Below are 13,934 nucleotides of genomic sequence, written 5' to 3'. Positions count from 1 at the left end.
TTCAGGCATGTGTCATATTACAGACAGTCTGTCAAAGGAAAAGGGGCGTGGTGGCACCATTTTTTTTTTTTCGTGGTATAAGGTTTTTTTAATCAGGAGGATTACAGGTGACAAGCTATTCTTCTACACGTCATAATATGCACAAATGATTTGTGCCCTTGTTCCTTATTAGATTTAATGTTCGATTTGTATTTTACTTTCCAGGTTCACAACCACTTTAATGCAAAAAAAATTAAAAAGATCATTTGCACGCGGGCTGCCTAAGCCCATTCAGTGTAACTGCAGATGCATTTCCCCTGCTCAGTTTTCTGATTTTTTGCATACACGAGTACAGCAGTGCACAGCCATTCATGTCAATGGAAGGCTGAACACTGCACATGGGCTGCCTAGGCGGAAGAAATATCCTGGTAGTTATGCTGAATGTGCATAGAACCTTAAATGCACTTTAAAACAATATGGGTGCATTTTTTAATAATTTTTTTTTTTTTTAAAAAAAGGCAGGATTAGCCTTTAACTCTTTCCTGTTCGATTCAAAACAGAAACCAGGAAAAAAAAAAAAGTTTTGGCTGTGCATACACTTTAATAATACTTCTGTTTGTCAATGGCACTTACCTAGAAGTGTGGTTAAAGTTGCCGATCTTTGTCACTGAATTTGCAGACTGAATACTGTTCACTTCGCTCTGTGGGTCTCTGTGAATATCTGGCTTTGGTCTGCGGGAGAGACAACCAAAAACAACACACGCTATTTAGATTCTGTTTATGTCAATACAGACACACGTGCCAAGTCATCAGTCTGTTTGGCTAGCATGAGCTGTACAATGAGGAGAGATAGGGAATGCTCGCTATCGCGTCAGCCTGAGGTGGGGAACCTGTGGCTCCTGGCAACTGCTGGAACTACAAATCCCAGCATGGTGTACCAATCATCTGCTGGCAAGCCAGAACCGCCATAATACTACTTAGCCTGTGAGCACAGATATGATGGGATCCCTGGCTGCTGACCTGTGCAATCTCTGCTCTACCATCCTGATCCTGCCTGGCTCGGAAGAAGCATGCGGAATGGAGATCAGACCTGTTAGGCTGTATTGGCAGAGCTCAACCCTGTACCTTTAAGTAGCCAAAGGCACCACATATATTCTACTAGCCAAGGTTCCCTTCAGCCCCAGAAGGTTTACCCCCCCTTCATGACCAGGCCATTTTTTGGAATACAGAACTGTGTGAATTTAAGTGACAATTGCGCGGTCCTGTGACACTGTACCCAAATTAAATTGCTGTCCTTCTTTCCCACAAATAGAGCTTTCTTTTTTTTTTTTTTCAAAATTGAGTTTTTTTTTTTTTTTTATAGCGCAAAAAATATTTATTCATCAATTTAGGCCAGTATGTATTCTGACACATTTTTGTTAAAAAAATCCCAATAAGCATATATTGATTGGTTTGTGCAAAAGTTATAGCGTCTACAAACTATGGGATAAATTTATGGAATTTTTATTTATTTATTTTTACTAGTAACGGCTGCGATCAGTGATTTTTAGTGGGACTGCGACATTGCAGCAGGCACATCTGACACTTTTTGGGGACCAGTGACACTAATATAGTGATCAGTGCTTTAAAAAAAAAAAAAAAAGCACCGTCAAGCAAAGGGTTAAATGTGCTCCTAGGGAGTGCTTTCTAAGTGTGTGTGTGGGGGGGGGGATGGTTTGACTGGGGGAAGACAGATCCGTGTTCCTGCTTAGCAGAAACATGATCTCCATCTTCCCCTCCCACAGAACAGCGTTCTACCTTGTTTACATAGGCATACCACCATTCTTCCTTTTTCTGAGAACGATCATAGGGTGCTGGCGAACACTGGGTCAGCTGATTGGCTCCTGCGGTGTCCAATCACAGTGAGAGCGGGTCGCTGGTGGCGTGCGCGCCCCAGACCCATTGCACGAAATCACGTACAGGTACATAATTTCGTGCAGGAGGGCCACCCTGCCGCAGTATATCTGCATGGGGCAGTCCAGAAGAGGTTAAGAAGAGGTTAAGGGGGCTGTGTAGGAAGAATATAATAAGACTCTTAGAAAATTTGTAGTTGAGGCAGGCAAACGGCTAAATACACAAAGTAAATACTGGACATGTAAGGGAGCTGTTGTACCTGACAAAGGATTTGTATTTCTGTCCATTGGGTCCTAATATTTACACAGCTCTGCCAACAGTACAGCCCTGTGACAGGGTAGGGGACTAAATTTTTGTTTGCTGCAGCGAACAATTACAGATCCTGTCTCTTCCCCAGCCTGTGACTAGACAAAGGAGAAGCAGCAGACTGATGAGCTCATCCCTCTGTCACTTAGCTCTCTCCTCCTATAAGCATGCCTCTTGTAAGCACATATGCACTACTCACAACTGGCTTCTTCTCACAGCCCGAGTTCTGCTATACTGGGATTGCAGGTGGCTGATGCCAAGTCAAATTCAGGTACTTACATTTAAAATACATTAAGTGATGTTTTAATAAGTACAGAATGGCATTAATTTGCAACTTCTATATGTCTCTTGGAGTTCAGCTTAAAGTTAAAGTGGCATTGCAGGCTATACCCAACTAATTTTAAAAAATGTTCCCTCCCCTTCCTAACATCTATGATGACTAACCTGTGCAAAAAAGACATGAATACTTACCCATTTTCTGCTCTGGTCCTGTCATGTGCTATCCCTTTGTGTCAGTCAGTGGCAGCTGCAGGGGAGAGGAGAGAGCGCTCGACAATGACTGGTGATGTCTGGAAGCGGTGAAGTCACCCATAGGATCCTATGGACCATCTGCTGTCGGTGCTCCCTCCTCTCCCCTGCAGCCACTTCTGTCTGACACGGGAGAGCCAGATCACGTGTCTATTTCCTTGGTTTGTATTTAAGACTGTCTAAAACTGAAGGCCACAACAGAAGTTGAATCATCCATAAACAATGTTATATCCAACACAACATAAAAAACTATTAGATAGCCAACATGTTTCAGAGATCATAAAACTCCTTCATCAGGGCTTGACATTGGATTTAGTATATAGTGGATTGACTGTAGTACATGCAGGGTTTCAGATCCAGGCTGGTGAAGTAGCACAGCTTCTTTCAGCAGTTGTTTTAAGTCGCCTGTTCTTTTATACCCCGGAAATGTGTTGGCACTAATATGCGTACATACTTACCTTTCCAGCATCCTGTGTATTGAAATGTCCCCACTTCGCTACTCCCTATCAAGGTAATAGACACTTTAGGTAGGTTGAATACCTGTTATCACCACCATGTTTTGTGGTTCCTACCATCAGGACCTAAATCCAGCAAAACGGTCTTTAAATGGTTAACAAACTGATAAACTGGCTGAAGGAAGAAAGTCTTTGGAGACCCTATATGTGGAAAAGCTGAAGTTCTGGCATTAGCAATGGTATCTACAAGTTGTCCAAACAACAGGAAGCCAGGGCTACGGCATGGAGTGGATCTGAAATGTTGCAGTGGATAACAAAAGTATGTGCAATATCTTTACCCAAGTGTTCCTATGGTAGGGTCTTTCTGCACCATTTGGTTTGGTTACGGTTAGTTTGGTTGGACCTTTGTGCAGATTCTGCATCAAAAAAATCAAGCAGTATCAAACTCATTACTTCAAAAGTAAGGATGTAAGTGGTCTGTAATTTAAGGTTACACAATGACAAAAGTTCCAGAATGCACTCTGGAAAGTGCACAAAGTATATCTGGAAATTCCGGTGAATTAGTAGTAACAGACGATAAAATTAAAAGTTTCAAGCTTTAATGGCAATAGTATCAATTTATGTAACAAATATAAAATGTTATACAATGGAAGGAAAGCGCCCTGTGAGCATAGTGACTCACGGCTGCCGTGGTATCCTCCGCAGAACCAAGAAAAAGTGGTGGATGGCGTTCACATACCCTAATGCTGTGGAGGAGGGATGGTGAACCCAGAGAAATGCAGGCTATGCTCCTGGGTCTCAAGCAGTGCCAGATGGAAGGAGACTGTAGGAGAATCCACAAAGCTCCTGGATGGGGGCTGGGAGCCCAGGAGGAGCACGCTCCACTCCAGGTGGTCTGGGAGATGGTACAGGGCTGGTCGGTCCCAATCAGAGAGACGACGACAGGAGCAGACAAGGAGCTTGGGTCTGTGTTGGAAGGCAGCAGCAACCACATACAGGCTCAGTCCACAGGGCAATAGAAGTGAGGGTGTGGATGTTGTGAAGAACATTTCTTCACAACATTCACACCCTCCCTCCCTTCCACTGCTCTGTGGACTGAGCCTGACTGTGATTGCTGCTGCCTTCAAACACAGACCCAAGCTCCTTGTCTGATCCTGTCGTTGTCCACCTGATTGGGACTGACCAGCCCTGTACCATCTCCCTGACCACCGGGAGTGGAGCGTGCTCCTCCTGGGCTCCCAGCCTCCATCCAGGAGCTTTGGGGATTCTCCTACAGTCTCCTTCCATCTGGCACTGCTTGAGACCCGGGAGCATAGCCTGCATTTCTCTGGGTTCACCATCCCTCCTCTACAGCAATAGGGTATGTGACAGCCATCCATCCCTTTTTCTTGGTTCTGCGGAGAATACTATGGCAGCCGTATGTCACTGTGCTCACAGGGCACTTTCCTTCCATTGTAGAACATTTTATATTTGTTACATGAATTGATACTATTGCCTTTAAAGATTTAAACTTTTAATCGTCTGTTACTACTAATTCACAGGAACAGCGCCCCCGTTGTGAATTTCCTTATCTATCTCACCTGGTCCTTCAAGTTTTGGAGCAGCGACCAGAGTACATTATATACATAGATTTTTTTATGGGCAACTTTGATTACATTTATGCGCCTGTCCCCTGTGTTGTTTTACAAAGAATATCTGGTCAAGCCAGGGGCATTAGGCACTTTGAAATGTAAAAAAACGTGATGGAGAGTTTAAAGGCTGGTATACACGGGTCGGATATTGGCCTGTGAAACAGGCCGACATTTGGCCAGTATGTACAGCAGTCTGTTCAGCTTCTGTCTAGAAAACCAGCAGCCGATCGTCATCTGAACCAGTGTGGTATGACCGGGGGGGGGGGTAACCCTGTTAGAACACAATTACTCAACAGGGAGATCACTGTACTAACATTGCATAGTTAGTACAGCAAGCTCTTCCGTTTGGTCTTTTCATTCAGCCTGCTGGGTTGAAAAACAAAAAAACAAAAACAAAAACCTGTCGGTGACACGGGTGTACTACAGCGTAAACCTGTGCGAGGGCTGTGTTTACCCGCACTGGGATGCATACAGTCATGGCCAAAAATATTTGCACCCCTGCAATTCTGTCAGATAATGCACCACTTCACCCAGAAAATTGTTGTAATTCCAAGTGTTTAGGCATTCTCATGTTTATTTCTTTTGTGTATGACACAAAAAAGGGGAGAAACAAAAAGCCAAATCTGAGACATTCCACGCAAAACTCAAAAAATGGACTGGACAGAATTGTCACCTTCTCAAAATTGTAAGAAATAATTGCATTCCAAGTTTGTGATGCTCCTGTAATTTGTAATTAAACTCACCTGTATCAATTAACAGGCGCTGACAATATAGAAATCACACCAGCAACCAGTAATCATTTTGAAAAATGGACTCAACCTTTCTGTTGTGTGTCTATGTGCCACACAGAGCATGGAGAAGAGAAAGAGCAGCAAAGAATTGCCTGAGGATTTGACCACAAATATTGTAGAAAAGCATGGACAATCACAAGTTTGCAAGTCTCCAGAGATCTTAATGTTCCTGTGTCCACTGTGCGCAACATTGTCAAGATTACATCCCATGGCACTGTAACTAATCTCCCTGGTGGTGGACGAAAGAGAAAAATTGATCAAAGATTGCAGCAAAGGATTGTTCGAATGGTGGATAAAGAACCTCGATCAACTTCCAGACAAATCCAAGCTGGCCTTCAGGCACAGGGTACAACTCTGTCAGCTCGTGCTATACGTGGCCATCTGAATGAAAAGGGAAACTATGGAGACCCCACTGCTGGCACAGAAACATAAAAAAGCCAGATTGGAGAAAGCCAAAATCCTTTTGGGAGAATGTGCTGTGGACAGACGAAACAAAATAACAGCTTTTTGGTAAAGCTCATCATTCTACTGTTTTCAGAAAAAGAAATTAGGCCTTTAAAGAAAAGAATACAGTCCCTACAGTCAAACATGGTGGAGGTTCACTGATGTTTTGGGGCTGCTTTGCTATTTCAGGGACTGGATGTCTTGACCATATGCATGGCATTATGAAATCTGAAGACTACCAAAGAAGTCTGGGGTGCAATGTAGGGTCTAGTGTCACAAAGTTGGGTCTCTGTCAGAGGTCATGGGTCTTATAGCAGGACAATGACCCCAAGCACACAGAAATGTCCAGATCAAAATCACAGAGCACCTGTGGAGAGATCATAAAACAGCAGTTGGGAAATGGAACCCTTCCAATCTGAGAGACCTGGAGCAGTTGGGCAAGAAAAAAAAAAAAACAGTGGTCGAAAATTCCAGTAGAGAGGTGTAAGAAACTTATTGATGGTTACAGGAAGCAATTCATTTCAGTTAGTTATTTTTTCCAAGGGGTGTGCTACCAAATATTAAATTGAGGGTGCCAATAATTTTATCAAGTCCATTTTTGGAGTTTTGGGTGGAAAGTGTCAGATTTGGCTTTTTGTTTCTCCGCTTTTTTGTGTCATACCAATACAAACAAAAGAAATAAACATGAGAATGCCTAAACATTTGTAATTGCAACAATTTTCTGGGTGAAGTGGTGCATTATCTGACAAATGCAGGGGAGCCAATATTTTTGGCCATGACTGTAGGTGTTCCATCCGCCTCGTGCAGGCTGTCAAATTCATGTCATTTGGGACACAACGGCTTCACCAACACAGCCGCTGATCCCAATCTGACATTTGTGCAGGAACCGGTACACAGCCCCAAAAGTACACTGTCTGTGTTTGGGGACATGCATCTGCAGAGTTGTCAATTTGGGACCAGCGGTGGCATCTGTGCAGCCACTGGGTCCCAATTGACATGAATGGGACTGCCTGCACAGTGATGTATGGAACACCTGTGCGCCTTAACTGCAGCTTTTAAAATCACAATTGTAAACAAGCCCACAGAAGATAAACCTTCCAATGGGGATACTTGTACTGAAGTCAGCTGTATTAGGCCACATTTACACCGGCGAATGGGCTCAACACACATTTCATGCAAGAATCAGTGGGTGTTCCCAGCAAATAGCAATGGTAGGCTGCCGGCTCCCGCAGATAACCATGGCTAGTGGTATGCATTTGCTCATGGAGCAGTTGCGGGTGACATGTGAGCAGCAGTGATTAGCTGTGGGAGCCTGCAGCCACCCTTTGCTTTCAAATAGCGATGGGCTCGGGCTTGTTCGGATCGAACCCGCCAGGAAGCTGGCACTGCACACCACCAATCATCGGCAGCGTGTGTATGTGCAGCTGCCGGATGGGAAATGCCTCACTGCCTATGATTGGTAGTGTGCAGTGATGGCTTCCTGGCAGGCTGGAGCCGAACATACCCGAGCCCATCACTACTTTCACACACTCACTGGAGCTCTGGCATGTAATCCGTGCTGGGCCCAATCGCGGGTGTGAATGTGGCCCTAGAGAATGCTCCACATTTTTAATAGATTTCCAGTTGTGTAAAAATGATCGGTAGCAAAGGCAAATCTCTCAGTAGGATGGCAAAAAGAAAAAAAAAAGGGAAGAAAAACAAAAACGGACGGGTGTGATTATATATATATCTATATATATATCTATATAGATATATATATATAGATATATATATCTATATATATAGATATCTAGATATCTAGATATATATATATAGATATCTAGATATCTATATATAGCTTTAGGCATATACTTGCAGTGTTTTTGTAGGTTTCATTTACCTTTAACTTCCCACCCGGCCTACAGCAGATTGACAGCCGGGTGGTGGTTCAGTTATCCTGACTGGGCGTTATAGGACGTCCAGCAGGAAAACAGCCGCCTCGCGGCGATCGGTGAAGCGGTGTGTCAGTCTGACACACCGCTCCACTGATCTTGGTAAAAAGCCTCCGGCGGAGGCTCTTTACCACGTGATCAGCCGTGTCCAATCATGGCTGATCACGATGTCAATAGGAAGCGCCGTTGATCGGCTTTTCCTCACTCGCGTCTGACAGACGCGAGTAGAGGAGAGGCGATAGGCGGCTCTCCTGACAGGGGGGGTCTGCGCTGATTGTTTATCAGCGCAGCCCCCCCTCGGATGCCCACACTAGACCACCAGGGAAGCTGCCAGGACCACCAGGGAAGGGGGCAACATGTGGATGGCCGGATATGTATCCCATGGCCATCCACATGTGCAAATTATGCCCAATTTGTGCCAATCAGTGCCCACAAATGGGCACTGACTGGCACCATTATATATCAGTGATGCCCAGCAATGCCACCCGTCAGTGTCCATACGTGCCACCCGTCAGTGTCCAATACGTGCTACCCGTCAGTGCCACCATAAGTACCCATCAATGCCACCTACGAGTGCCCGTCACTGCCACCTACGAGTGCCCGTCACTGCCACCTACGAGTGCCCGTCACTGCCGCCATATCAGTGCCCGTCATTGAAGAAGAAAACATACTTATTTAGAAAAATTTTTAACAGAAACAAAGAAAAACTTGTTTTTTTTTTTTTTCAAAATTTTCGTCCTTTTTTTATTTTTTGCGCAAAAAATAAAAACCGCAGAGGTGATCAAATACCACCAAAAGAAAGCTCTATTTGTGGGAACAAAATAATAAAAAACTCGTTTGGGTACAGTGTTGTATGACCGCGCAATTGTCATTCAAATTGCCACAGCGCTGAAAGCTGAAAATTGGCCTGGGCAGGAAGGTGCCCGGTATTGAAGCGGTTAAGCATAATTTCTCTTACAAACTTCTCATTAATCCCAATTAGGCTGTCGTTCAATAACCTTTTATTCCAGCTATTCCTTACAGGACTGTGAAACAGGATTTAAAACATCATTTCTGGGCCAAACTCAATCTCTCGACACATAAAAGGAGAATTTTTTTGTCACCGTTCAAATATCTGTTGGCCGATATATCCCAGCAATGCGCTGATCTCCTCTCCGGTTTGGAATGTAAATGAGCTATTGAAACCGTAGCAACAAATACACAACCTCCCAATATCAAGTAATTATGGGCTCTTCAGCCACAAATTCAGATCGTTTCTCACACGAGGAGACAAACAATGCGCCGTCTTTATTCGCAGACAATGAGCCTTTTCACTCCCCTTCTTAATTCACGCATCTGCTGAGCCAATGATGTTTACAATGATACAATGTACACTTCCAGAACACTGACAGTTGGTTGTCAGCGCCGGCATTTCTCGCCTATCTGCGGTCATTAAAGAGCCTTTAACATCTTCCTTTGCTTTTCATATTGCAAACATTAAAGGAGAACTTTGCTCAGCACTGTTTACATCCAAGGGCTCAGACAAGCATAACTATTTCTCAATGTAAAATGAAGGATCTTGCTGGCAGAAAGATCCTGCGTTTTAGCTGTCTGTATGCATCTAACGTTTGTGAGACGTTTATATGCAACTAGGGATACAGCATACACTGACTCTATTGTTGGCAGACATGTAAATGTCAACACTATTGCTAGGTCTCTGCTACCCAGCGTCCTTGGTTGCTAGGATGCATGCGGCCTCTGCCGTCTAATGTCCCTGGTTTCTAGGAAGCAGGCAGCCCCCTCCGCTTAGTGTGCTCAGTCTCTAAGATGCAGGTGGCCCTGCTTAGTATTGAAAAAGGAACTCTGTACTAAATAAAAACTATTCTGAAGATCCTAATGACCTTGGGTATTATGAGGAGCGTGGTATACTCTGTACAATAATTTAAATTAATGAGTGCCAAGCCGTGTCTGTACCACCCAAGATACAAGGGATACACATGATCAGGGTGGCATTTGTACATTCTCCCCATGTTTGTATGAATTTCCTTCAGGTGCATCTCTTTCCTCTTACCATCCATGGCAGCTTAAAGCAAAACTTTACCTAAAAGGGTGTGTGGCTGCGTGTTTGGATTACCCCCCCCCCCCTCCACTGCCACAGCCCCCCTGGGCTGCTTATGATTATGCAGGGACAGCTTCCTGGCGGGATAGCTTATGTGGGATAGAACCAGGATCCTAACACGCCTGAGATCATCCCTGTTCCTCACCATAAGGTGTATGGTTAGACTGAATCAATAGGGAGCAATGAGAAAACATCTTCGGTCCAAAAAGCAGGGAAGTGACTCCAAAAAGAAAAGTTACGTGGCCCATTAATGATCCTGTTGCTCATGAAGAGAGTCACCAGTGGTGGGACCCTGGTCTTAAATGGCAACAAGAAGCCATACTCAGTAGCCCTGGTGGTTATGTTCCATATAGAGATTGACCATCACATGCGAACCTACCTTATCTTTTTATTAGTGGTCTTCTTGACAACACTTGAACTAATGTCTCGCTCATTTTTCTCCTTCTCATGTCTGTCCCTGTCTACTTTCTGTTCCTTTATTGGTTTTTCTTTATCATTTTTATCTTTCTCAATTTTCTCCCTGTCCATCTTTTCCTTGTCCATTTTCTGACGATCTAGTCTCTCCCGGTCCAGTTTCTCTCTGTCCATCTTGTCCCGGTCTAGCTTCTCCCGATCAAGCTTCTCGCGGTCTAGCTTCTCCCGATCAAGCTTCTCACGGTCTAGCTTCTCACGGTCTAGCTTCTCCCGATCAAGCTTCTCCCGATCAAGCTTCTCCCGATCAAGCTTCTCTTGATCAAGCTTCTCCTGATCAAGCTTCTCGCGGTCTAGCTTCTCCCGATCAAGCCTCTCACGGTCCATTTTTTCTCGGTCTAGCTTGTCCCTGTCCAGTTTCTCTCGATCCAGCTTTTCCTTCTCAGGTTTCTCCTTGTCCAGCTTATCTCGCTCTGTTTTTTCCTTTTCAGGTTTTTCAATTTTTTCTTTCTTCTCTTTCTTGGGAGGTGGCGGGGTTGCATACTGTTGGGCGACTTGCTGCGCCACCAGTTGAGAGTTTATCCTGGGCTTCCTGCAAAACATAAAGTTGAAAGAAAATGGTAAATATCTTATAGAGTAATGGTTCCAACCAGTGGATTAGGATCCACCTTAAGCTGCCCGCCCCCCTCAAGTGTCAAAGTATCTCTCTGAGCAATAACCACATTAGTGTAAACCGGTCATGACAAATACATGATATGCCATAGCGGACCTCTTTTTGACAAAGATAGCTGCCTGGCTGTCATGCAGATCCCCTGGTTTCAACAAACAGAAACACTTGTGCATCAACTGAAGGCAGAGCTTTTGATCAGCTTCAAGTACACAGTTTTCTTTTTGCAACTTGCGTGAAACAAAAAACATGAGTGCTTCATATCTCTGCATTCTCTCCCTACTACAAAATAATACTTTATACACAGATTTCTGTATACCACAAAAAGCAATCCACAATGACATAGCGGGCATGTATCAAGAGCTCCAGTAAGAAAAGCCACTATGAAAAGCCTGGAAGCAGATACAAAAAGGATGACAGATGACACTGCTCTCAATTGGCTAAAACAAAAATGCCTGTACTGTAGCTTGAAAACTCATGAAAAACATGCTGGATAAGAGTTCACGCTGTGATCTATTTGGTGGCCATGATTAATGTAAATAAAAACCAACCCCAGAGTTGCGCTGTTTAACCACTTGCCGACCGTATACAGTACACATACGGTGGCAAAGCGGCTCCCTTGTGCAGGATCACGTACCTCTACCACCTACGGGTCTGGAGCGCGTACAGGCGCCACCAGCGACCTGCTCCCGCTGTGAATGGACACATCGGGAACCAATCAGCGGGTCTGGCGGATGTGACGTCCACCAGGACCCACAGATCGTTCAGGAGACTGCCTATATAAACAAGGCTGATCGCTGTTCTGTGACGGGGGAAGGCTGTGATCCTGTGTTTTTGCCAAGCAGGAACACTGATCTCTGCCTTCCTTCAGTACAAGCACCCCCCACACAGTTAGCCTCGGTTCACACCAGAGGCGGCACGACTTGCAGGTCGCCTCACCGAGGCGACCTGCACACGACTGCCCGGGCGACTTGCAAAACGACTTCTGTATAGAAGTCTATGCAAGTCGCCCCAAGTCGCCCCCAAAGTCGTACAGGAACCTTTTTCTAAGTCGGAGCGACTTGCGTCGCTCCCCTTAGAACGGTTCCATAGCACAGAACGGGAGGCGACTTGTCAGGCGACTAGGTCGCCTGACAAGTCGTCCCTGTGTGAACCGAGCCTTAGCGAGCACTCCCTAGGAACAGATTTAACCATTTGATTGCCAATGATGGTAAACCCTTCCCTGCCAGTGTCATTAATACAGTGACAGGTTATATTTTCAGCACTGATCACTGTATTCGTGTCACTGGTCCCCAAAAAGTGTCACTTTGTGTCAGATTTGTCCTCCAATGTCACAGTTCAGCTATAAGTCGCTAATCGCTGCCATTACTAGTAAAAAAAAAAAAAAAAAATCCATAAAATCTATCCTATAGTTTGGTTTGTAGACGCTATAACTTTTGCGCAAATCAATCAATATACGCTTATTGGGATTTTTATCAAAACCATGTAGCAGAATGCATAGTGGCCTAAATTGATGAAGACATTTTTTTCCCATTTTTTTATTGGATGTGTTTTATAGCAGAAAGCAAGTAATACGGTTTATGGTTTGTTTTTTTCTTTCAAAATTGTGGGAATTCTTTTTGTTTAGAGCGCAAAAAATAAAAACCAAAAAGGAGGTGATCAAATACCACCAAAAGAAAGCTTATTTGTGGGGAAAAAAAAAGGACATCAAATTTTATTTGGGTACAGTGTCGCACGCAGGGTGGATTTGATTTAAATCAACTCAATTTAAATCATGATTTATAAAGAGCAACTGTCATATCTGTCCCGCAGCGGCTGCTCTGACCCGCTGTCGACTCACCGACAGTCCTATTCACTTTAATGGAACGGCTGGTGATGCGGCAGTGACACAACAAGGTGAGGGATGTGGCGGCAGCAGGTGAGTGAATGCCCGCTAACAGGCGCTGCCATGATGGATCTGAAATGACAGGTGCTCTTTAAATAGAAGGACTTATTCTTGCTGGTAGTTAGAAACTTTAATATTTGCAAACAAAATGATTCGATTAATAAGCGGTCAGGCTAGTAAAACTGCGGTATCAGAACCTATTCAATCATACAGTTTGTAGTGTACATAGATTTGCAAAACAATGGGATAAAGGAATATGCCTGAACTTTGTTTTATCTCATGGTTACTGGGGAATTCTGCCAATGCATTACTGCTGTGCATGTTATCTCAGCTTGCATTCATTGAATGAGTGTATCAAAAATGTAAATATTGCAGTATACACAGCCACATAACTAAGCTCCATTTCATGCTGAATAAACTAAATTATTAATGTATCTTAAATAGAAAACTATGTTGAGATTATTACTAAAAAAGAATTTTATTAAAATAAATTTGATAAAAAATTAAAAAAAAATCAGATTAAAAAAAAAAAAAAAATCCTAATTAAATTTTAAAAAAATCATATTTTTTTGAGGTTTTAAAAAAATCATTGATTTTTATCCACCCTGATTGCACAATTGTCAGTTAAAGCAACGGAGTGCCGTATCACAAAAAAAGGCCTGGTCCTGAAGGGGGTAAACCTTCCGGAGGGCAAGTATAACTAAAGGCAAAATTTTTTTCTAGTTGTAGATAGAATAGAGAGGGATTAGAACACCTGTCAGTTCATATTGCTGTTGTCTGTGTCCCCATTAGAGATATTCACCCCATTTGCCCTTTTTACCGTTATCACTAAAAGTAAAAAAAAAAAAAAAGAAAAAAATTACATTTTTGGGTTGTCCCCAGAAAAGTAATAGAGGGGAAATCTTCCAATAGGGA

The 13,934-nt window shown here is 43.7% G+C and overlaps 1 protein-coding gene across 2 annotated transcripts in view; it reads right to left on the bottom strand.

The window, feature by feature from the left end:
• Positions 1-13,934, bottom strand: part of RYBP (RING1 and YY1 binding protein) — a 139,292-nt gene that overhangs the window by 29,340 nt on the left and 96,018 nt on the right. Inside the window, exons 3-4 of one of the 2 annotated variants that reach the window (XM_073592031.1) lie at positions 10,436-11,068; positions 613-711 (exon numbers count right to left, since the gene is read on the bottom strand). In XM_073592031.1, coding sequence (XP_073448132.1) covers positions 613-711; positions 10,436-11,068 — 732 coding nt within the window. The remainder of the gene's footprint in view (positions 1-612; positions 712-10,435; positions 11,069-13,934) is intronic. The other variant, XM_073592032.1, reaches the window with a different exon arrangement.

This window comes from Aquarana catesbeiana, linkage group LG07 (assembly GCF_042186555.1).
Source record: "Aquarana catesbeiana isolate 2022-GZ linkage group LG07, ASM4218655v1, whole genome shotgun sequence".
Taxonomy (NCBI): Eukaryota; Metazoa; Chordata; class Amphibia; order Anura; family Ranidae; genus Aquarana; species Aquarana catesbeiana.
This window is presented reverse-complemented; position numbering and strand designations above follow the sequence as displayed.